The sequence below is a fragment of the Elephas maximus genome, chromosome 3 (genome assembly GCF_024166365.1).
Source record: "Elephas maximus indicus isolate mEleMax1 chromosome 3, mEleMax1 primary haplotype, whole genome shotgun sequence".
In the NCBI taxonomy this organism is placed as follows: domain Eukaryota; kingdom Metazoa; phylum Chordata; class Mammalia; order Proboscidea; family Elephantidae; genus Elephas; species Elephas maximus.
The window spans coordinates 85,912,347-85,938,257 of NC_064821.1; the positions used below are offsets into that span (position 1 = coordinate 85,912,347).

Here is a 25,911-nt window from a genome sequence, read left to right on the forward strand (position 1 = left end):
CTCCAGACAGGAGATGTCAACATAGTCTCAAGTGTCCACCTGATGCAAGTAGCTCACTCCTCATCAGCATCTCTCTCCAATCCATTGTCCAGTCCAATCCATGTCTGAAGAGTTGGCTTCGGGAATGGTTCCTGTCCTGGGCCTACAGAAGGTTTGGGGACCATGACCGCCGGGGTCCTTCTAGTCTCAGTCAGACCATTAAGTATGGTCTTTTCCTGAGAATTTGGGGTCTGCATCCCACTGTTGTTCTGCTCCCTCAGGGGTTCTCTGTTGTGTTCCCTGTCAGGGCAGACATCAGTTGTGGCCAGGAACCACCTAGTTCTGGTCTCAGGATGATGTAGTCTCTAGTTCATGTAGCCCTTTCTGTCTCTTGGGCTCGTAATTACCTTGTGTCCTTGGTGTTCTTCATTTCCCTTTGATCCAGGTGGGTCGAGACTCATTGATGCATCTTAGATGGCCGCTTGCTAGCGTTTAAGACCCCAGATGCCCACCTTCAAAGTGGGATGCAGAATGTTTTCTTAATAGATTTTATTTTGCCAATTGACTTAGATGTCCCCTGAAACCATGGTCCCCAGGCCCTTGCCCCTGCTTTGTTGACCTTCGAAGCATTGAGCTTAAACTTAATTTCAAATATTACTGTTCTCCTTGTTTGTTGTTACCAGTATGCCAAACATATACATTATCTACAACTAGATTTTTTTACTTAGCAGTATATTCTAGACATTTTTCCATATTAGTATCTGTAGGCGTGATCATTCTTTGTCACTGGTATATCTCATTCTATACTCGCCATTCTCCATTTGCCCTCGCAGACCCATTGTCCATCTCTCTGTGCACTGGTGGCTGACCTCTATAAACTGCATCATCTGGGCTTCCTTGCTCTCTGGTGTCCAGTTGGAGTCAGCTGATTAAAAGGCACCAACAGGAGATCAGAGGGCCAGAGGTGAGAGAGGCCAGAGTATTTATTACCCCCCACTGCCCCTTGTCATGGTTCAGGAAGCAACTGTGTTCCTCTGTGGCCATCGCTCCTGTTGGGTGGTCTCTCTTCTTCAGCTCCTGCTCTTGCTGGGCTCCAGTAACACTCTTCTCCCCTTTCCCTTTCAGGCTGAAGGGTGGTAATAGCTTCCTGGTGTTGTTATCCTTGTTGGTTCTTTTAGCCCTACTCACACAGCTATGATAAATCCTGTCATTAAACTTTCTCCAGTTAACTCCTTTGAGTGTGCCATCTGTTTCCTGCCAAGATCCCAGCTGATAGACATTTCACTGTGCGGATACACCAAAATTTATTTTTCTGGTTCCCTGTTGATGGACGTTTGAATTGTTTCTAACATCCTGCTCTTACAGTCATTGTTGTCAGTAATCATTCATACATATCTTTTTTAATATTTGTCAGAGTATTTCTCTAGGAAGAAGTCATGGAAATAGAAACGCTAGGTTAAGGTCGATAAACATTGTAAATTTTAATAGATGCTTCCAAATTGTCCCTGAAAGAGTATGCCAGTTTATGTTCCTAGAAAGTGTTATTTGATTTATTTAATCTTAAAAATTTACAGAGGCAATATTTATGATTTATAACAAATAAAAATAATTCAGAAGTGCATAGACAGAGTCTGGTGGTGCAGTGGTTAAGTGCTTGGCTGATAAGCAAAAGGTCTGCAGTTCAAAACCACCAGCCGTTCCGAAGGAGAAAAGACCTGGAGATCTGCTCCCGTAAAGATCACAGCCTGGGAAACCCTATGGGGTAGTTCTTTTCTGTCCTACAGGGTCGGTATGAGTCAGAATCGGTCGACTGTAAAGCACACAGCAAGAGAATAAATGGAAGAGTAAAAGTCTTCCCAGTAGATCCACTTCTTATTTTACCCATTTCTATTCCCTAGTACGGCTAACAGTTGCTGTATGTCTTATCAGGCCTTTTTCTTTTCTTTTTGTATTTATACACTTACCATAGAGTAAACACACACTCACGCACACACATGCATGTATATATGTATTTATAGAGAAAGTAAATTCGTTTGTGTGTGCTGTGTGTGTGTATGGAGAGAAAGTGCTCATTTCTAGACTATTTTATTCTGTTGATCTGTTTTTCTTTTTCTGTGCTAGTACCCATCTATCTTAATAGTTTTGAGCACTTTTTTTGTGTGTGTGTGCTTCAGGTGAAAGTTTACAGCTCAAATTAATTTCTCATACAAAAATTTGTACACATATTATTATGTCACAGTAGTTGGAATCCCTATAATGTGACAGCACACTCCCCCTTTCCACCCCGGGTTTCCTGTGTACATCTAACCAGCTCCTGTCCCTTCCTGCCTTCTCATCCTGCCTCCAGATAGGAGCCGCCCATTTGGTCTTGTGTAGCTGCTTAAGCTTAAGATGCACACTCTTCACGAGTATTATTTTATGTTTTATAGTCCAGTCTAATGTTTGTCTGGAAACCCTGGTGGCGTAGTGGTTAAGTGCTACGGCTGCTAACCAAAAGGTCGGCAGTTGGAATCCGCGAGGTGCTCCTTGGAAACTCTATGGGGCAGTTCGACTCGACAACACTGGGTTTGGTTTTGGTTAATGTTTGTCTTAAGAGTGGGCTTCGGGAATGGTTTTAGTTCTGGGTTAACAGAGCATCTGGGGGCCATGACTTTGAGGGTTGCTCCAGTCTCAGTCAGACCATTAAGTCTGGTCTTGTTATGTGAATTTGAGTTCTGCTCCATCAGGAGCTCTGTTGTGTTCCCTGTCAGGGTGGTCATTGGTGGTAGCCAGGCACCATCTAGTTCTTCTGGTCTCAAGCAGATGGAGTCTCTGGTTTATGTGGCCCTTTTGTCTCTTGGGCTAATATTTTCCTTGTGTCTTTGCTGTTCTTCATTCTCCTTTGTTGAGCAGATTTTGATATCTGGTAAGGCAAACCCTTGTCTAATTATTTTCATTTTAAAAAGTTCTTGGCTTTTGTTTGGCACAAACTCTTCAGACTAACTTTAGATCCAAGTTTGAAAAAATCATGGATCTTGATTGGAATTATGCTGAATTAATAGAGAACTGATATCTTTCCATTTAAAAACCCACTTTCCATTTAGGAACACGTTATATCTCTTTATTTATTTGGATCTTTTATATCGTTTAGTGAAAGTCTTGCCCACCTCTCCTGAATTTAATTTTTTAGGTGTTTTATAGATTTTATTATCATAAATGTAATTTTTTCTTTTTACAGTTTTTTTCTAAATTTTGTTGTTGAGAATATGCACAGCAGAACATGCACCAGTTCAACAGTTTCTACATGTACAATTCAGTGACAATGATTACATTCTTTGAGTTGTGCAGTCATTCTCACCCTCCTTGTGCAAGTTGTTTTCCCTATTGACTTAAACTCACTGCTCCATAAGTTTTCTGTCTAATCTTTAATTTTTTATTGTGCTTTAAGTGAAAGTTAGTTTCTTATAAAAAAGCTTATACACGCATTGTTATGTGACCCTAGTTACTCTCCCCATAATGTGACAACATACTCCTCCTCTCTATGCTGTATTTCCCCTGTCCATTCAACCAGCTCTGATCACCCTCTGCCTTCTCATCTCACCTCCGGACAGGAGTTGCCTGCCTAGTCTCATGTGTCTACTTGAGTCAAGAATAACACTCCTCACCAGCATCATTTTGTGTCTTATAATCCAGTCTAATCTTTGTCTGAAGAGTTGGCTTTGGGAATGGTTGTAGTTTTGGGCTAACAGAGAGTCAAGGGACCATGTCCTCTGGGGTCCCTCCAGTCTGAGTCAGACCTTTAAGTTTGGTCTTTTTACTAGAATTGGAATCCTGCACCCTGCTTTTCTCCTGCTCCATCAGAGACTCTCTCTTGTGTTTCCTGTCAAGGTAGCCATTGGTGGTAGCTCAGCACCCTCTAGTTCTTCTGGTCTCAAGCTGATGGATTCTCTGGTATATGTGGCCCTTTCTGTCTCTTGGCCTCATATTTTCCTCGTGTCTTTGGTGTTCTTCATTCTCTTTTGCTCCAAGCAGGTTGAGACCAATTGATGCATCTTAGATGACCACTTGCTAGCTTTTAAGACCCCAGACACCACTCACCAAAGTGGGATGCAGAATGTTTTCTTAATAAACTTTGTTATGCCAGTTGACCCAGATGTCCCCTGAAATCATGGTCCCCAGACCCTTGCCCCTGCTACTCTGTCCCATGAATGTATTCAGGAAACTTCTTAGCTTTTGGATTAGTCCAGTTGTGCTGACTTCTCCTGTATTGTATGTTGTCCTTCCCTTCACCTAAAATAATTCTTGTCTACTATCTAGTCAGTGAATACCCCCCTACCTCCCACCCCACGCTTGTAACCATCAAAGAATGTTTTCTTCTGTGTTTAAAGCTTTTCTTGAGTTCTTGTAATTGTGGTCTCTCTCCTACAATATTTGTCCTTTTGCGACAGACTAATTTCACTCAGCATAACACCTTCCAGATTCGTCCGTGTTATGAGATGTTTCACGGATTCATCGTTGTACTTCATTGTTGCATAGTATTCCATTGTGTGGATATACCATAATTTGTTTATCCGTTCATCTGTTGATGGGCACCTCGGTTGTTTCCATCTTTTTGCAATTGTAAACAGTGCTGCAGTGAACATGGATGTACATGTATCTATTCATGTAATGGCTTTTATTTCTCTAGGATATATTCCAAGGAGTAGGATTGTTGGATCTTAATGGTAGTTCTATTTCTAGCTTTTTAAGGAAGTGGCAAATCGATTTCCAAAGTGGTTGTACCATTTACATTCCCAATAGCAGTGTATAAGTGTTCCAGTCTCTCTACAACCTCTTCAACATTTTTTATTTTGTATTTTTTAGATTAATGCTAGTCTTGTTGGGGCAAGATGGAATCTCATGGTAGTTTTGATTTGCATTTTTTTAATGGCTAATGATTGTGAGCATTTCCTCATGTATCTGTTAGCTGCCTGAATGTCTTCTTTGGTGAAGTGCCTGTTTATATCCTTCGCCCATTTTTAGATTGGGTTATTTGTCTTTTTGTTGTCGAGGTTTTGCAGTTTCTTGCAGACTTTAGAGATTAGTCGCTGATCAGATTTGTTGTTTTCCTCTTTTGGTGAAGTCTTTGGATGAGCATAAGTGTTTGATTTTTAGGAGCTTCCAGTTATTAGTTTCTCTTCTGGTGTTTGTGCATTGTTAGTAGTGTTTTGTATACTGTTTATGCCATGTATTAGGGCTCCTAGCATTTTCCCTATTTTTTCTGCTATGGTCTTTACCATTCTAGATTTTATATTTACGTCTTTGATCCATTTTGAGTCAGTTTTTGTGCATGATGTGAGGTATGGGTCTTGTTTCATTTTTTTGCAGATGAATATCCAGTTATGCCAGCACCATTTGTTAAAGAGCCTGTCTTTTCCCCCAGTTAACAGACTTTGGGCCTTTGTCAAATATCAACTGCTCATAGGTGGATGAATTTATACCTGGATTCTAAATTCTGTTCCATTGGTCTATGCATCTGTTGTTGTACCAGTACCAGAGTGTTTTGACTACCACGGCAGTATGAGAGGTTCTAAAATCAGGTAGCGTGAGGCCCCCCACTTTGTTCTCCTCTTTCAGTAATGCTTTACTATTCTGGGCCCTCTTCCCTTTCCATATGAAGTTGGTAATTTGTTTCTCCATCTCATTAAAAAATGCCATTGGAATTTGGATCAGGATTGCATCGTGTCTATCGCGCACTTTGGGTAGAATAGACATTTTCACAATGTTGAGTCTTCCAATCCATGAGCATGGTATGTTTTTCCACTTATGTAGGTCCTTGGTTTTTTGCAGTAGTGTCTTGTAGTTTTATTTGTATAGGTCTTTTGTGTCTCTGGTTAGATTTATTCCTAAATATTTTATCTTCTTGGGGGCTATTGTAAATGGTATTGATTGGTGATTTCCTCTTCAAAGTTCTCTGTTGGTGTAGAGGAATCCAACTGATTTTTGTATGTTTATCTTGTATCCTGATTTTTCTGCTGAACTCTTCTATTAGTTCCAGTAGTTTTCTTGTGGCTTCTTTACGGTTTTCTGTATATAACATCATATCATCTGCAAATAGAGGTACTTTTACTTCTTCCTTACCAATTTGGATCCCCTTTCTTTTTTTAGCCTAATTGCTCTGGCTAGGACCTCCAGCACAATGTTGAATAAGAGTGGTGATAAAGGGCATCCTTGTCTGGTTCCTGTTCTCAAGGGGAATGTTTTCGGACTCTCTCCATTTAGGGTGATGTTGGCTGTTGGCTTTGTATAAATGCCCTTTATTATGTTGAGGAATTTTCTTTCTATTCCTATTTTGTTGAGAGTTTTTATCATGAATGGGTGTTGGACTTTGTGCAATGCCTTTTCTTCATCAGTTGATAAGATCATGTGGTTCTTATCTTTTATTTATGTGATGGATTACACTGATTGTTTTTCTAATGTTAAACCAACCTTGCATACCTGGTCTGAATCCCATGTGGTCATGGTGAATTATTTTTCTGATATGTTGTTGAATTCTGTTGGCTAGAATTTTGTTGAGGATTTTTGCATCTAAGTTCATGAGGGGTATAAAACCAAAACCAAACCAAACCCACTGCCATCAATTTGATTCCGACTCATAGCGACCCTATAGGACAGAGTAGAACTGCCCCATAGAGTTTCCAAGGAGCGCCTGCCGGATTTGAACTACTGACCTCTTGGTTAGCAGCCGTAGCACTTAACCACTACACCACCAGGGTTTCCATGGTCTGTGATTTTCTTTTTTTGTGGTGTCTTTACCTGGTTTCGGTATTAGGGTTATGCTGGCTTCATAGGATGAGTTTGGGAGTATTCCATCCTTTTCTATGCTCTGAAACACCTGTAGTAGTAGTGGTGTTAACTCTTCTCTGAAAGTTTGGTAGAATTCTCCAGTAAAGCCATCAGGGCCAGGGCTTTTTTTTTTTTGGTTGGGAGTTTTTAAATTACCCTTCCAGTCTTTTTTTGTTATAGGTTTATTTAGTTGTTCTTCCTCTGTTTGTGTTAGTTTAGGTAGGTAGTGTGTTTCTAGAAATTTGTCCATTTCCTCTAGGTTTTCAAATTTGTTGGAGTACAGTTTTTCGTAGTATTCTGTTATGATTCTTTTAATTTCAGTTGGGTTTGTTGGGATATCGCCTATCTCATTTCTTATTCAGGTTATTTGCTTCCTCTCCCGTTTTTCTTTTGTCTGTTTGGCCAGTGGTTTATCTATTTTGTTGATCTTTTAAGAGAGCCAGCTTTTGGTGTTGTTAACTCTTTTAATTGTTTTTCTAGTCTGTTTCATTTCAGTCTGCTCTAATTTTTGTTTCCTTTCTTCTGGGCTTCTTTTGCTTTTCTCTGTTTGTTCAAGTTGTAGGGTTAATTCTTTGATATTGATCCTTTTTTTTTTTTTTTGGATGTGTGCATTTATTGCTATAAATTGACCTCTGAGCACTGCATTTGCTGTGTCCCAAAGGTTCTGGTAGGAAGTGTTTTTTTTCCTTATTTGATTCTTTGAGTTTCTTTATTCTGTCCTTAATTTCTCCTATAACCCCATAGTTATTGAGCAAAATGATGTTCAGTTTCCATGTGTTTCTTTTTTTTTCCTCACTTTTTCTGTTATTGATTGCTGGTTTTATGCCTTTATGGTCAGAAAAGATGCTTTGTCGTATTGCGATGTTTTGGATTCTGTTAAGGCTTGTTTTATGGCCTAATATGTGGTCTGTCCTGGAGAATGTTCCATGTGCACTGGAAAAAGAAAGTATACTTGGCTGCTGTTGGGTGGAGTGTCCTGTATATGTCTATGAGATCAAATTGTTTGATTGTGGCATTTAGGTCTTCCGTGCTTTTACTAAGCTTCTTTCTGGATGTTCTGTCCTTCACTGAAAGTGGTATGTTGAAGTCTCCTACTATTATTGTTGAGCTGTCTATCCTTCTTTTCAATGCTGTTAGAGTTTGTTTTATGTATTTTGGAGCCCTGTCATTGGGTGCGTAAATATTATGGTTGTGTCCTCCTGGTGTATTTATATAGTGTCCTTCCTTATCCTTTGTGGTGCATTTTAAAGTCCATTTTGTCAGAAATTAATATTGCCACTCCTGTTCTCTTTAGATTGTTTTTGCTTGATATATTTTCCCAATCCTTTTAGTTTTTGTTTGTTTGTGTCTGTAAGTCTAAGGTGTGTCTTTTGTGGGCAGCATATAGATGGATCTTTTTTTTTTTTTTTAATCTATTCTGCCACTCTTTGTCTCTTTATTGGTGCATTTAGTCCATTTACATTCAACGTAATTATTGATAGGTATGAGTTTAGTGCTGTTGTTTTGATGTCTTTTTTTTTTATGTTGTTGACAGTTTCTTTGTTCCACTTAATTTCTGTGCTGGCTCATTTTTCTTTATATTTTTCCTATTCCTCTTTTTCATTGTTGATGATTCTGTATCTGCTGAGTCTTTATACTTTTCTTGTTTTTTAGTTTGGTGTGTAGGATTGTTAGTTTCCTTTATGGTTACCTTAATATTTACTTCTATTTTTCTAAGTTTAAACCAATCTTTTATTTCTTTGTATCACCTTGACTTTCTCTCCGTATGAAAGATCTGTGACCACATTTTTTAGTCTCTCTTTTTTGTTTGAATGTCGTCATCTTTTACATAATGATGTCTCTGTTTCCCTGTTTTGTGCATTTTAGCCTTGATTTATTTTTGTGATTTCCCTATCTGGGTTGATACCTGGTTGCTCTGTCCTGTGTTCTAATCTTGAGTTATCATCTAATGTTATTGCTGTTCTAACTGGAGTACTCTCTTTAGTATTTCTTGTAATTTTGGTTTGGTTTTTGTAAATTCCCTAAGCTTCTGTGTTTCTGGAAATGTCCTAATTTCACCATCACATTTGAGAGACAGTTTTGCCGGATATGTAACTCTTGGCTGGTAATTTTTTTCCTTCAAGGCTTTATGCATGTCATCTCATTGCCTTCTTGCCTGCATAGTTTCTGCTGAGTAGTCCGAGTTTAGTCTTATTGACTCTCCTTGATAGGTGCCTTTTTGTTCATCTGTAGCCACTCTTCAAATTCTCTATCTTTGGTTTTGGCAAGTTTGATTGTAATATGTCTTGGTGACTTTCTTTTGGGACCTACATTGTGTGAGTTTCGATGAGTATCTTGGATAGATATCTTCTTATTTTTCACGATATCAGGGAAGTTTTCTGCCAAGAAATCTTCAAAAATTCACTCTGTATTTTCTGTTTTCCCTCCCATTCCAGTATGCCAATCATTCATATGTTATTCCTCTTGATAGAGTCCCACATAATTCTGAGGATTTCTTCATTTTTTAAAATTCTTTTATCTAATTTTTCCTCAGATATGTTGTTGTCAAGTGCTTTTTTTTTTAATTTTTATTGTGCCTTAAGTGAAAGTTTACAAGTCAGTCTCTCACACAAAAACTTATATACACCTTGTTACATACTCCCAATTGCTCTCCCCCTAATGAGACAGCCTGCTCTCTCCCTCCACTCTCTCTTTTCGTGTCCATTTTGCCAGCTTCTAACCCCCTCTACCCTCTCATCTCCCCTCCAGGGAGGTGATGCCAACATAGTCTCAAGTATCCACCTGATCCTAGAAGCTCACTCCTAGCCAGCATCCCTCTCCATTGCATTGTCCAGTCCAATCCCTGTCTGAAGAGTTGGCTTTGGGAATGGTTCCTGTCCTGGGCCAACAGAAGGTCTGGGGGCCATGACCACCAGGGTCCTTCTAGTCTCAGTCAGACCATTAAGTCTGGTCTTTTTATGAGAATTTGGGGTCTGTATCCCACTGCTCTCCTGCTCCCTCAGGGGTTCTCTGTTGTGTTCCCTGTCAGGGCAGTCATCGGTTGTAGCCAGGTACCATCTAATTCTTCTGGTCTCAGGCTGGTGTAGTCTCTGGTTTATGTGGCCCTTTCTGTCTCTTGGGCTCGTAATTACCTTGTGTGTCCTTGGTGTTCATTGTCCTTTGGTCCAGGTGGGTTGAGACCAATTGATGCATCTTAGATGGCCGCTTGCTAGCGTTTAAGACTCCAGATGCCACTCTCCAACGTGGAATGCAGAATGTTTTCTTAACAGATTTTATTATGCCAGTTGACTTAGATGTCCCCTGAAACCATGGTCCCCAAACCCCAGCCCCTGCTATGCTGGCCTTCGAAGCATTCAGTTTATTAAGGAAACTTCTTTGCTTTTGGTTTAGTCCAGTTGTGCTGACCTTGCCTGTATCATGTGTTGTCTTTCCGTTCGCCTAAAGTAGTTCTTATCTACTATCTAATTAGTAAATACCCCTCTCCTACTCTCCCTCCCTCCCCCCTCTTGTAACCATCAAAGAATATTTTCTTCTCTGTCTAAACTATTTCTCAAGTTCTTATAATAGTGGTCTTATACAATATTTGTCTTTTTTTTAAAATAATTTTTATTGTGCTTTAAGTGAAAGTTTACAAATCAAGTCAGTCTGTCACATATAAGCTTACATACGCCTTACTCCATACTCCCACGTACTCTCCTTCTAATGAGTCAGCCCGCTCCTTCCTTCCAGTCTCTCCTTTCGTGATGGTTTTGCCAGTTTCTAACCCTCTCTACCCTCCTCTCCCCTCCAGACAGGAGATGCCAACACAGTCTCAAGTGTCCACCTGATACAAGTAGCTCACTCTTCATCAGCATCTCTCTCCTACCCATTGACCAGTCCCTTCCATGTCTGATGAGTTGTCTTTGGGAATGGTTCCTGTCCTGAGCCAACAGAAGGTTTGGGGACCATGACCTCTGGGATTCTTCTAGTCTCAGTCAGACCATCAAGTCTGGTCTTTTTATGAGAATTTGGGGTCTGCATCCCATTGTTCTCCTGCTCCCTCAGGGATTCTCTGTTGTGCTCCCTGTCAGGTTAGTCATCAGGCATGGCCGGTCACCATCTAGTTCTTCTGGTCTCAGGATGATGCAAGTCTCTAGTTCATGTGGCCCTTTCTGTCTTTTGGGCTCATAGTTATCGTGTGACCTTGGTGATCTTCATTCTCCTTTGATCCAGGTGGGTTGAGACCAATTGATGCATCTTAGATGGCCGCTTGTTAGCATTTAAGACCCCAGATGCCACACTTCAAAGTGGGATGTAGAATGTTTTCATAATAGAATTATTTTGCCAATGGACTTAGAAGTCCCCTTAAGCCATAGTCCCCAAACCCCTGCCCTTTCTCTGCTGACCTTTGAAGCATTCAGTTTATCCTGGAAACTTCATTGCTTTTGGTCCAGTCCAGTTGAGCTGACCTTCCGTGTATTGAGTATTGTCCTTCCCTTCACCTAAAGTAGTTCTTATCTACTAACTAATCAGTAAATAACCCTCTCCCACCCTTCCTCCCTCCCCCCCTCGTAACCACAAAAGTATGTGTTCTTCTCAGTTTATACTATTTCTCAAGATCTTATAATAGTGGTCTTATACAATATTTGTCCTTTTGCATCTGACTAATTTCAGTCAGCGTAATGCCTTCCAGATTCCTCCATGTTATGAAATGTTTCACAGATTCCTCAGTGTTCTTTATTGATGCGTAGTGTTCTATTGCGTGAATATACGATAATTTATTTATCCATTCAGCCGTTGATGGGCACCTTGGTTGCTTCTATCTTTTTGCTATTGTAAACAGTGCTGCAGTAAACATGGGTGTGCATATATCTGTTTGTGTAAAGGCTCTTATTTCTCTGGGATATATTGTGAGGAGTGGGATTGCTGGATCTTAATGGTAGTTCTATTTCTAGCTTTTTAAGGAAGCGGCACATCGATTTCCAAAGTGGTTCTAAGTGCTTTATCTTTATTCTCAGTAGTTCTGACTTCCATTGCCTTTGTTCTATAACTTTCTACTGAGTTGTCTTATTCTGAAATTTTATAGTTACTCTTCTGGTTTTCTGTTAGCTCTCTTCCTGTGGGTTCTTGAAACCTACTAAAGGTTGTCATTATGCTCTTTTCTAATCTTCTTAAGTTCCTCTATTGCTTTGACTCTGTGCTGCTTGGTTTGTTCTGCGTTTTGCCTGATCTCCTTCCTGATATCTTGAAGAGTTCTGTATATTAATCTTTTGTATTCTACTTCCAGTAATTCCAGGAAGTTGTCTTTGTCTGGAAGATTTCTTGATTCTTTGTTTTGGGAGTTTGCTGAAGTCATCATGGTCTGCCTCTTTATGGGATTTGTTATTGACTGTTGTCTCTGAGCCATCACTAAGTTATTGTATTTATTTATGTTTGCTTACTTTGTCCTAGCTTCTTGTTTTGTTTTGATATGCCCAAATAGACTGCTCGTGTGAGCTAACCTGATTATTGGCGCCTTTGAAGCTCTAACGTCCTGTTACCAGGTGGTTAGAGCTGTTACTAGGTATGTGAGCCCAGGAGTCTGTTCACTTTTCTTATATGGATTCAGCTCAGGTTTCCAGGTTGTCGGTCACCAAGTGTGTAATGCACGCTCTCACCTACAGTCTTAGATAACCAGGGGTGATTGGTGTAGGCACAGGTATCTGGCTGCAGTAGGGATTCATGTGCTGAGCAAGGCAGTGGGATGACAACTGCCCTTGAGTGTCTGTGTGGAAAGTGTGTCCCTGTTCCCTGGAGCTTTTGCATCTGGACTGTGGGCCCCCAATGCTGTTGGGTGTAAGGACTGGTAGGCTCTACTTATTCTTGGACCTCTGTTGTGGTTGGCTAGGTGGTGTAGGTGGAGCCATCAGTCCTCAGGCCCCTGATACGGGTAGGAGAGGACTCTGCTTTATAGGCAGAGCTGTGTCAAATATCACAAACCTGCCTCTCCATCATATAGCTGAGACAGTTGAAGTTAGACTTCAGGTATATACCCTGTTGAACTGGGCTAATGAGGACCTACACTGCTGAAATGGTCCCACACAGGTTTACGGACGGGTGAAAGGCATCCAGAGTCCATGGACCCCTCATGTCTGTATCTAGGCAAAGGAGCTGTTTCTGCCCTGAGTTCCCAGTTTAGTGGAGCCAGCAGATTATTTTTTCCCAGTTTGTTAATTTGTTCCCTCTCCAAGGCCAGGAGAATGGCTCAGGGTGTGTGGCAGGTCCTGCTTCTGGCCCAGGGCAGGGGACACAGCGCAGCTGGCTGGGAGCCACTGCAGACCGGGAAGGGAGCAGGTAAGTGGGAGAGAGGTTTTTCCCAAAGGGGTGTTTTTTGATCTGTGTGGTAGGTTAAACACAAGTACTTATCTTTTGCCAGTTGAATACCACTTTTCACTTATTCTGGAGGCGTGACTAGACTCTCTGCTGCTCATCCTCTCCTGAGGTGGAAAATGCGTCCTGGACGCAACTGCTTGTTTCACCTCGCTTGCGCCAGTGTATCTGGCCTGTGGGGTGCTGGCTTCCGCCAGATCAGGTCTGGCAACTCCTTGCTGCTTCTCAAGCATCCTTCCCTCCCCCTGCCGCTCAGTCTGATTCCTCGACTTTGCCTTTGATGTTCAGGGCTCCTAGATTGTCATATATAATTGATTCCCTTGGTTTTTGGGGTCTTTGTTGTAAGAAGGACCATAGGAAGCATCTGACTACTCTGCCATCTTGGCTCTGTCTGTCTCTCTTTACAGTTTTCTAATTGATTATTGCTGATAAAGTTTATAACAAGGTATTGATTTTTATAAACGAATCTCATAATCACCTACGTTATTGAACTTGCTATTCTAATTGTTTTTTTCAGTTAATTCTCTTGGCTTTTCTAACTGGACAATTGTATGATCTTCAAATGATAACATTTTATCCTTTTATTTGTAATATTTATATATAATTTCTTTTTCTTATGCTATTGTGATGTGAAACCCCTATAACAGTGCAGTCATTAAGGGCTACTGGCTGCTAACTGAAAGGTCGGCAGTTAGAATCCATCAAACGACGCGTTGTGTTGGGCACACCTACTGCAAAAGACCTCTTTAAGGAGTTAAAATGCAAAGAGATCACCTTGAAGACTGTGGTGCACCTGATCCAAGCCGTGGTGTTTTCAGTTGTCTCATATGCATGCAAAAACTGGATAATGAATAAGGAAGACTGAAGAAAAATTGACACCTTTGAATTATGGTGTTGGCGAGGACTATTGAATACACAATGGACTGCCAAAAGAACGAACTAATCAGTCTTGGAAGAAGTACAATCAGAATGCTTCTTAGAAGCAAGGATGGCGAGACTACATCTCATGTACTTTGGACGTGTTATCAGGAGGGACCAGTCCCTGGAGAAGGACATCATACTTGGTAAAATAGAGGGTCAGCGAAAAAAGAGAAAGACTCTTAATGAGAAGTATTGACACAGTGGCTGCAACAATGGGCTCAAGCATAACAACGATGGTGAGGATGGTGCAGGACTGGGCAGTGTTTGGTTCTGTTGTGTGTAGGATCGCTGTGAGTTGGAACCAACTTGATGGCACCTAACAACAACAACATTTGTGTTGTGAGGACCTCTGAATGGGGGTGAGGGGTAGTGATCCAGGGAAGTCCTCCTGGCAAATGTTAGGTTTAAGCTGAGTATCAAAGGATGTACAGCAGGTGAAATAGCAGGATAGGTAGAGGATATATTCCAGACAGAGGCCTTGAGGAGAAAAAGAAGGCAGCATTCAGTGAAGAGAAAGAAGAATAGCTAATGCATAGGGAACACTAATGACATTTGGAGATGCAAGAGATGGATTTGGAGAGTAAATAGGATTTGATCACAAGAGGCTCCTGGGCTTTAAGGAGCAATTACTTTATTCTAAAGCAATTGAGAATTTAATGAAGGGTGTGGTAGGTAGACTGGCTCCCTGAAGATATCCACTCCCTGATACTAGAACCTATGACTATGTTATGTTACATGGGAAAAGGAAGTTTGCAGATATAATTAAGGTTGATAAAACCCAAACCAGTTACAAGAACCAAAAAATATATGTATGGTTACATATGTAGGTGTATGCATATATGTGTATAGGTAGTATATGTGTGTATGTGTGTGTGTATAGGTATGTCTGTAGGTATATGTATGTATGTATATGTGTCAACATGCATATATATTCATATACATAATAAAGCACATAGGGGGCACAGCTATAGATACTTCTTAGATATAACCAGTGGAGTGGTTTACTGGGTGTGAAGGCTTAGGACCATGGTCTCATGGGACAGCTAAGTCAGTTGGCGTAATATAGTTCATAAAGTCTATGACACATCCTAATTTGGTGAGTAGTGTCTGGGGTCTTTTTTTTTTATTGTGCTTTAAGTGAAAGTTTACAGTTTAGGTTAGTTTCTCATACAATAGCCTATACACACGTTGTTATATGACCCTAGTTGCCTTCCCTACAATGTGACAATACATTCCTCTCTACCCGGCATTTCCTGTGTCCATTCAACCTACTCCTATCCCCCTCTTCCTTCTCATCTCACCTCCAGACAGGTGCTGCTGACATAGTCTCATGTGTCTACTTGAACTAAGAAGCATACTCCTTACCAGTATCATTTTATGTCTTACAGTCCAGTCTAATCTTTGTCTGAAGAGTTGGCTTCAGGAATGGTTTTAGTTTTGGTCTAACAGAGGGTCCCGGGGCCATGACCTCTGAGGTCCCTCCAGTCTCAGCCAGACCATTAAGTCTGGTCTTTTTACTGGAATTTGAGGCCTGCATCCCACTTTTCTCTTGTAGCATCAGGGATTCTGTCTTGTGTTTGCCGTCAGGGCAGTCATTTGTGGTAGCTGGGCATCATCTAGTTCTTGCAATCTGAGCCTGATGGAGTCTCTGGTATATGTGGCCCTTTCTGTCTCTTGGCCTCATATTTTCCTCATGTCTTTGGTGTTCTTCATTCTCCTTTGCTCCAAGTGGGTTGAGGCCAATTGATGCATCTTAGATGGCCACTTGCTAGCTTTTAAGACCCCAGACACCACTCACTAAAGTGGGATGCAGAACGTTTTCTTGATACACTTTTTTATGGCAGTTGACCTAGACGTTCCCTTAAACCATGGTCCCCAAACCCCCGCCCCTGCTACTCTGTCCCATGAAGTGTTTGGTTGTATTCAGGAAACTTCTTAGCTTTTGGATTAGTCCAGTTGTACTGACTTTTCCTGTATTGTGTGTTGTCCTTCCCTTCACCTAAAATAATTCATGTCTAGTATCTAGTTAGTGAATATCCTTCTCATTCCCTCCCCTCTCGTAACCATCAAAGAATGTTTTCTTCTCTGTTAAAACCTTTTCTTGATTTCTTATGATAGTGATCTTACACAATATTTGTCCTTTTGCGACTAATTTCACTCAACGTAATGCCCTCCAATTTCATCCACGTTATGAGATGTTTCACAGATTCATCATTCTTTATCATTGTGTAGTATTCCATTGTGTGAGTATACATAATTTGTTTATCCATTCATTGGTTGATGGGCACCTTGGTTGTTTCAGTCTTTTTGCTATTGTGTCTGGGGTCTTTAAATCTTGCAAGCAGCCATCTAAGATGCACCTATTGGTTCCTGCTTGTCTGGAGCAAAAGAGAAAGGAAACCAAAGGCTTAGATAAGAAACTAGTCTAGAGGACTAATAGCCTACATGAACCATGGTCTCATCTACCTTGAGACCAGAAGAACTAGACAGTGCCTGGCTACCACTACCAATCATTCTGCTCAGGGCCACAATACTAGATCCTAATAGAATGGGAGAAAAATGTAAAACAGAATTCAAATTCTTACAAAGTCCAGATTCATTGGGCCAGTTGAGACTGGAGGACCTCCTGAGACTATCGCTCTGAGATATACTTTAAACTTCGAACCGAAACTTCTCCTGGAGGTCATCTTTCAGTTAAATAACAGACTGACTCTGAAGATGAAGAATATCATCCATGAGTACTGTGCACTTTAAAAAAAATCATCTGTATGAGATCAAGTGGTCAACACTCTAAAGCAAAGAAGGTAAGGGAGGGGGCAGGGAAATTAGATTACAGGAAATAGAACAATTGGAATGGAAATAATGAGAATATTGATACATAGTGAAAAATGTAACCAGTGTCACTGAACGATTTGTATAATACCAAAACCAAACCCATTGCCGTTGAGTTGATTCCAACTCATAGCCACCCTGCAGGACAGAGTTGAATTGCCACACGGGGGTTCTAAGGCTGTAATGTTTACGGAAGCAGACTGCCACATCTTTCTCCTGTGGAGTACCTGGTGGGTCCAAACTTCTGACCTTTCTGTTAGCAGCTGAGTGCTTAACCACAGTGCCACCAAGGTTCCTGCACGTGTTGTGTAGAAACTGTTCAGTGGGAACCTAATTTGCTGTGTAAGCTTTCACCAAGCACACAATAAAATATGATTAAAAAAAAACAAAACACAAACCAGTCGCCATCAAGTTGATTCTGACTCATGGTGACCCCATATGTTTCAGAGTAGAAATGCACTCTATAGGGTTTTCAATAGCTGTACTCTTTTAGAAGGAGAACACCAGGCCTTTCTTTCGAGGCACCCCCGAGTGGATTTGAACTGCCAGCCTTTCGGTTAGTAGCCAAGTGCTTAATAATTTGTGCCACCCAGGGACTCCAAACCGTCGCCATCTAGTTCATTCTGACTCATGGAGACCCCATGTGTTTCAGAGTAGAACTGTGCTCCTTAGGGTTTTCAGTGGCTATGGCCTTTTGGAAGTAGGTTGCTAGGACTTTCTCCTGAGGTGCCTCTGGGTGGAGTTGAACTACAGCCTTTCAGTTAGCAGCTGAGTGCTTAACCATCTGTATCACCCAGGAACTCAGTTAAAATAGGGAAATTATCCTGGATTATCTAGGTGGGCTCTATAACCACATGAACCATTAAAAGCAGAGAACTTTCTATGGTCAGAAGCAGAAGAGAGACGTGGCAGAAGGGAAACTTGGAGAAATTCAAAGATGAAGAGGGATTTGACTTGCTGAAGCTGAAGGAGGACCACAGGGAAAGCACAAGAAGGAATGTGGGCACTTCTAGGAGCAAAGACCGGCCCCCATCTGACAGCCAGCTAGGAAGTGGGACCTTAGTCTGACAGCTGCAAGGAACTGAATTCAGCCAACAGCCTGAAGGAGCTTGAAAGTGAATTCATTCCCAGAGCCTCCAGAAAGAAACTCAGTCTGCCAACTCCTTGGTTTTAGCCTTGTGAGACTCTAAGCAGAGGACTCAGCTGAGCCACCCTGTTCCCAGACTTTTGACCTTCAGAACTGTGAGATAATAAATTTGTGTTGTTTTAAGCTGCCAAGTTTGTGGTCATTTGTTACAGCAGCAGTAGAAAACGAATACACAGGGGTTTAAGCAGGGAAGTCAGATCAGATTCTGGGTTATTAAAAGATCACTCCTTGTGCTGTGTGGAAAATGAATTTCAGAGGAGTGCAAATTTGGAGGCAAGGAAACTCATTTGTGGGAATACAACGACAGCTTGGATTAGGGTACTTGGTGGTGGGAAGGTGATATGATTTGAGATTTACTTTGGAGGTTAGAATTGTAAGAACTCAGTCACTGATTGGATGTCAGGGATGAGGGAGAGGGAAGATGCAAGGATGACAGCTGATTTCCGGCCTGAGTGCTGGGTGACTGGTGGAACTGCTCCTTGAGATGGTGATGAACAGTTGGAAAATGTTGTGTCATGAACTCTGATAATTCTAGGTTGTCCTTCATTTGGAAATTCTATAGATATTTTATGACCTGATTTCTTTTTCCCCTTAGGTCATGTAGGAAATCACAAATCATGTGAAGATGGGACTCTTGGTATTTGTGCGTAATCTGCTGCTAGCCCTCTGCCTCTTTCTGGTACTGGGATTTCTGTATTATTCTGCGTGGAAGCTACACTTGCTCCAGTGGGAGGACTCCAGTAAGTATAGTCACTCTAGCCCACCCAAGGAAAAGCCTGTTGCACATCAGTTATCTGGCTTTTCATGTGCTGTAATGCTTTCATATTCTTCAGAGATGGACAGTGAGAGTAAACTGAATGTTTCAAGGATTTAGGCTTAGAGATTGCCTACCGCTTTAGTTGCTGTAGGCTAAGAATTGTGATGCTTTTTGAAAATGGCATGCCATGGCAAATCTCAATTCCTTTTATGAAGCCAGTGAGAATTGAGTTATTCTTCGATGAAAACTCAAACTATACTAGCTCTTGCATGTTTTGTTCATCTATTTAATTACTACAGGGTATTGCCACTCCCATTTGCCATTTATTGCCTTGGGGTTTGGTATTAAAGTTGATTTTTCTTCTGCCCTTAAACCGTTCATCTTTGCCTTTTCCCTTAGTTTTCAATTTAACATCATCTTTGCTTTGTTTTCCTTAAAGAACCCTGTTTACTTAATCTTTTTAGCCTTCGCTGTTAATTGAATCTGCACCTGATTGGAACGATGATTTCTTTTCCTTAACCAGTAACTCTTACCTCCCTTTTATCATTTGTGCATTTAGTCCCATGTGTTGCATAGTGCTTTCCATGTAGCTGTCTGAACCCTTCTGACATGGTTTGCATTCTCCTGATGCTATCCCTGTGTTTTGGTTGTTGACTTGCTGTTAAAGGGCTTACATCGATCAGCACTAACCCTTCCGCATTTTCTTCTTGGCTGTAGCTCAAAGTATCATACAGTGACCCTAAGTGGTTTTCCTCTTGGGTCCTTTGTCTTACGGCTATCTGAGCTTGGTGCAGGAAATATTTGGTCACCTGCTCTGATTCTCAGTGAGTGTGTCTTCTCTGAAGTAATTTTATTTTTATAAACATCTACTGGAGACTGCTGTAGAGCTTACTTGATAGAAGAGTCAATTCTCAAGATGAGTTGGAAAGGCACCTGGCCGATTGGATTACTGTTGTATTGAGACACTAACCTGGGAACGATTCATATGAGGTAGTTCATTTATTTTTCACATGGCCCTAACTGCTGAAGCAGTTTTGAGCCAGTTTTTAAAATACAGTGTTATAGTTTTAATTTATTGTCTTCTTTGGAACATGTAAGTGCCTGTTAAATGCTTAGCTTATAATTACCACTAATTACTTTGTGTTTCCAGAGCTTATTTTGTGCAGACTTATTTTTAAAATCAAGGAGACTAGCCAGGATAAGGATCGTTTGTGTGAGTGCAATGCAGTTAGAGGGGGAGAGCAGTTAGTTGTCTGAGTCTATGAAGGATGGATCCAGCTGTATCTAATCTACATGGGAATATGTGCCGGGGCAGGGGTCTCATTTTCTGTTAAGAGCTACTGACTTACAGAAATGATCAAGGATCAGATAATATTTCCCCAGAAAAGTGGGGAAATATTGAAGACCTGTTGTGTGCCAGGCATTGTGCTAGATATTTGACATATTTAACTTAATTTTTACTACAGTGAAGCCTGTGAGAGCCAGAACTCATGGGACTGCCTTGTTTTTCTGGGTCTCACAAGTTTTCTGCCTTTGACAGGGTGCAGTCTTACCACTTTCTTATTGCTCATTTTAGCGGAACATACTTGAGTTTTCATTCTTTGACAGATTTCTGCCATACACAAGTTCCAGCTTTCACAAGTTTGTACAACCCTGTGAAAGTCCCTAGGTGGTGCAAACGGTTTGCACTTGACTGCTGACCCAAAGGTTGGCAGTTTGAGCCCATCCAGTGGTACCACAGAAGAAAAGGCCTGGCAATCTGCTTTGTTAAGATTACAGCCAAGAACACCCTTTGGAGTGGTTCTTTTCTGTAACACATGGGGTAGCCATGAGTTGGAATCAGTTTGAGGGCAACTAACCCATAGCTCTTAAGCCCTGCACCACCAGGGCTCCAACAGCAGTAACCCTGTGAAGAAGTGATTATTATCCCCATTTTCCAGTTGAACAAACTGAAGGACTTAGTTTAATTAATTTACCCGAGATTGTACAGCTAATTATTAGAACTAGAGTTTTAATCCCAATTTTCTGTCTTTAAAACCTGTATTCATTACTTTGTTGAAAAGTATAGTAAATACTAAAGAAATGATTTAATGCTATATTCTGATTGATAAAAAAGGTCGAGGAAAGGGGCTCAGAGAAGTAGTAGATAGTGCCAGGAGGGAAGTGGAAAAAGGAAGAGAAAGGAGGAAAATAAGGGCAGGGGAAGAGAAGGGGACCCTGGGGTTTGTACGGTTTGGAGGTAGCAGTGTGCAGTTCACTGTGCTTTGGGCTTCAGTAATTTACTAGTTATCTGCTGTTTTTGGATTAATTGTTAATTAACTACTATTCACACCTTTTCCACAATTCTGACTCTCAAGTCTTTTATATAATTGACTTTGAATAGCTTGTTTAGACCATCCCACTGTAGCATGTCATTTTCAGTGCTGTAGTATCAGAGAACAGAGTAATATAACTAATGCTGGATGACTTGCTAAGTCAAAAAGAGATTGTTTACTCAATAAACAAACACAAGCTGAAGGAATTTCCAAACCCAGATAACTGCTGCGTAGTGAAATTTAGGTTATTGTGTTTAATAATATTGATGATAATAATAATGAAATGAAAACAATAGTTTATTGAGTGTTTACTGTATGTCTGTGCTGTAATAGGAACTTTATATTCATAATCTCATTTTTTAAAAATTGTACTTTAGATTAAGGTTTACAGAATGAACTAGCTTCTCATAAACAATTAGTACATATATTGTTTTATGACATTGGTTAGTAACCCCATGACATGTCAACACTTCCTCTTCTTGTTTTATGGGCCTATTCAATCTTTGGCTGAAGGGTAACCCTCAGGAGTGACTTCAATACTGAGCCGAAAGGGTGTTGGGGGTTTCTCCAGTCTCTGTCAGGCCAGTAAGTCTGGTCTTTTTTGGGAGTTAGGATTTTGTTCTACATTTTTCTCTAGCTCTTTCCAGGACCCTCTATTGTGATCCTGTCAGAGCAGTCAGTGATGGTAGCCGGCCACCAATTAGATGTACTGGATTCAGTCTGGTAGAGGCTGTGGTAGTTGTGGTCCATTAGCCCTTTGGACTAATCTTTTCCTTGTGTCTTTAGATTTCTTCATTGTCCCTTGCTCCAGAAGGGGTGAGACCAGTAGAGTATCTTAGATAGCCACTCACAGGTCTTCTGAGACCCCAGAGGCTACTCACCGAAGAAAAATGTAGAACATTTACTTTATAAACTGTATTATGGCAGCTGAGCTAAATGTTTCCTGAGATCATGGTCCCCACAGCCCTCAGCCCAGCAATTCAGCCCCTGAGGGAGTTTGGATGTGTCTATGGAGCTTCCATGACCTTGCCTTGCTGGCTTCCCCAGTATTGTGTACTGTCTTACCCTTCACCAAAGTTACCACGTATCTATTGTCTGTTTAGCAAATAGTCATAATCTAATTTGGTCTTAATAGTTTTTATCGGTTATTGTTATCCTCGATTTTAAAATATTGAGCAATAATAGAGATATAGATAGATATAGAGAGGCTCAGTAATCAAAAAGTTTGAATGCCTTTCATCTGAGGAGCTTAAAGGGTATTCCCAAGTTTGAAAATTAATGTATTGAGCATTACTTCTCCTTAAATTTTGTACTATTAATAACTTACTAAGATTACCTATGGGAATTCCTTAATGGTGGGAGGGATGAGCTAGAGTTTTTTTTAATATTGAAGCATTTACTCAATAAGCAGTATGTTCATATTATGGTCTATGCAGTGTTCTGGGTAAGCTAGGTATAAGATGAACATAGACCTTCAAGCTCTCAGGCTATAATATGAGAAAGAAAGAAAACAACTAACTTTTATAATGTGTTAAGTTCTAAAAGAGAGGCCTGTATGAAATCCTATGTTGGAGCATAAAATCTCTTCCAGATGGAAAATTTTATGTTTTCATTAATTTTGAGGCATATTGTAGAAGGATACAAACTACTTTGTTTTGGGCAGCTTAGAGCTATGTGTGGCAGAGACAGAACACTAGATCACTAAAGGCTTCAGATATGATATTGTTCTAGTTATCAAACTGTTTAAAAAAGTGTCATAGAGTTGGAACCCTGGTGGTATAGTTGTTAAGAGCTATGGCTGCTAACCTAAAGGTCAGCTATGAGTCAGAATTGACTTGAAGGCAACAGGTTTTTTTTTTTTTTTTAATGTAAAAACCAGTTGCCATTGAGTCAAGTCCAACTTATGGCAGCCCTTTGTGTGTCAGAGTAGAACTGTGCTCCACAGGGTTTTCAGTGGCTAAATTTTCAGAAGCAGATCTCCAGGCCTTTGTTTCAAGGCATCTCTGGGTAGACTTGGACCTCTAACTTTTTGATTAGCAGCCAAGTGCATTAACTGTACCACCCAGGGATTCCATTCTCTCTCTATGTGTGTGTGTGTGTGTACACATATATATATGTATTTGAATTAATGAATAAATTAACACAGTTTTTGGGTTAGAAAGAGTTGGACATGCTTAAGTTTCTTCATCTCCAAAGTGGGCATAAAAATACTTATATTTCTCTTGGCTCTGATACTTTATTCAGGTCAGTACCTTGGATAAAAGTTGGGTAGTTACTCGTTATCAATAGAGCCAATTCCCATGACTCATGCCATGGATGCTTTACATATTTTAATTTATTCATTTAAAATTTTATTTCTAATTAATAAAGTGGAGCCTTCATAGTAGTGAAAAAAATTAATTTCCTTTTTTGTGGGACCTTTAAAAATTCAGGCTACTGCCTTTATCAATTGTGGCAACTCCCTTTGTGTTCTTACCTTGATTTACAAAAGATCATCACCAGAGAGATTTTAAAATATGCATTATTGATCTGATTGCTACTGAGAACACTGCCTGACAAATAAGTTGGAGATTGGATCTGATACTGGGAGGACAGGTTGAACTGAGCTTAATAAATATAGCACATTACATTAACTCTTAATTTTTCCATCTAAAAAATGAAATAGAGGTTGGCTTTTCTGGTGTGTGGCTTAGAGAGACACTTCTACTTCTGGTGATGATGGAGTAACTGTTAACAGACTAGCCTTCCCTCCATAAATAACTGTAAAACTGGACAAAATAAATGAAGCAACCGTTGTTAAGCAGTGGACAGTAGGCAGCACGGAACTTCAGTCTTTAAAAGAAGGAAAACTTATGAAGTAAGCCCCATAGTTGCCCAGCTATCTGCCTGGGGACACTATCCCAACCCTGTTCAGAGAGCTGGAGTCTTAGCAGACTGGCAAGTCCATTAAACTGAGGAGGCAGAGATCACAGTTCAGGGCAGCTGAACCAGTTGGAATCTGTGGGGTGGTCCATCACAGAGGAGGAAATTATTCACAGAGAGGGTTCTAGACATCTGTATGAGAATTCTTGTGAGTCTTTAGCTAAGGACTGGGTTATATATGCAAAAACCAATTGAGGCTTACTATATACCTATATATATAGAGAGAGAGAGGCTGCTACAGGATGAAAGTAGAAGAGAGGTATTAGAGTCAAGCAATATTGGGAGCGGTGCCAGGGACATGAAAGTTCTTGCCCTGTCAGAATGGAGAAATCTCATTAACACTTTCTTTGTTAACATCCCGGGCATCCAGCTAAGACAATAGGAACACCTGCGGAATAAAGATCTCACCCTAGTATAAGACCTTCTCTGGACCTGCCCTAACAAGACCTAAAACCAATCTCTGGCAAGACATTTTGAAGGCTGGGCCGCACCAAGTTATTGGGGTCAGAAAACACCACAAACTTTTCTCAAATTCATGCTAACAAATTGTAAAACTAAGACTACATGTGTCCAGGGTGATCAGCCAGTAATTGAACTGTCTGCTGAAATAAAAAGCACACTCTTTAGAGGAGGATAATACTATCCAAAGTCTCTACAGTGTACTATTCATAGGTCCACTATTCAATAAAAAGTTACTGGACGTACAAAGAAACAGGAAAATGTGATCTGTAGTTAGGAAAAAAACAAGTATATAGATGAGATGGCCCAGATGTTGAACTTTCAAAAAAAACCAAACCTGTGCCGTGGAGTAGATTCTGAGTCATAGTGACTCTATAGAACAGAGTAGAACTGCCCTACAGCAAACTATTATTACCCAGTCTGAACCACAAAAAGAAAAAAATAGAAGAAAAACGAACAGAGCATCAGGGACTGTGGGACAGTTATCACATAGCCTTTAACTTATATGAGCAGTGGGCAGAAAGAATATTTGAAAATAATGACTGAAAATGTCCTAATTTGATGAAAAACACTGGTTTACGGACCCAAGAAGCTTACTGAACCCCTGACAGGATAAATACTGAGAAAGAGGATCTAAGTATATCATAGTCAAACTTCAGAAAACCAAAATCAAAGAGAAAGATAAAAGGAGACATTATATACAGTGGTAAAAATGACTGCTGACGTCTCACCATAAACAGTAGAGGTCAGAAGACAATGAAAAACTTTTAAAGTGCTGACATAAAAAACAAACAAAACATTCTCATCCCCAAATTCTTTATCTAATGAAAATATACTTTAAAAATGAAGCTAAAATACACATAAATCAGAGACTACATCAGCCTGAGACCAGAAGAACTAGATGGTGCCTGGCTACAACCAATGACTGCTCTGACAGGGAACACAACAGAGAACGCCTGAAGGAGCAGGAGAGCCGTGGGATGCAGACCTCAAATTCTCATTAAAAAAAACCAGACTTAATGGTCTGACTGAGACTAGAAGGACCCCGGAGGTCATGGTCCCCAGACCTTCTGTTAGCCCCAGACAGGAATCATTCCCAAAGCCAACTCTTCAGACAGGGATTGGACTGGACTATAGGATAGAAAATGATACTGGTGAGGAGTGATCTTCTTGGATCAAGTAGACACATGAGACTATGTGTGCAGCTCCTGTCTGGAGGGGAGATGAGAAGGCAGAGGGGGTCAGAAGCTGGCTGAATGGACACGGAAGTAGAGTAGAGAGTGGAGAGAAGGGAGTGTGCTGTCTCGTTGTGGGGAGAGCAGCTAGGAGTGTATAGCAAGGTGTATATAAATTTTTGTATGAGAGACTGACTTGATTTGTAAACTTTCACTTAAAGGACAATAAAAATAAAGAAAAAAATAAGCTAA

At 40.6% G+C, this 25,911-nt stretch overlaps 1 protein-coding gene across 9 annotated transcripts in view; it reads left to right on the forward strand.

Moving 5' to 3' along the window:
- Positions 1–25,911, forward strand: part of ST3GAL3 (ST3 beta-galactoside alpha-2,3-sialyltransferase 3) — a 283,098-nt gene that overhangs the window by 6,047 nt on the left and 251,140 nt on the right. For 7 of the 9 annotated variants that reach the window (XM_049879051.1, XM_049879050.1, XM_049879046.1 and 4 more), the window contains one exon: positions 18,627–18,771. In XM_049879051.1, the coding sequence (XP_049735008.1) occupies positions 18,657–18,771 (115 nt within the window). In that variant the 5' untranslated portion in view covers positions 18,627–18,656. Of the gene's footprint in view, positions 1–18,626; positions 18,772–25,911 lie in introns of those variants that run through there. The other 2 variants (XM_049879047.1, XM_049879044.1) reach the window with 2 other exon arrangements.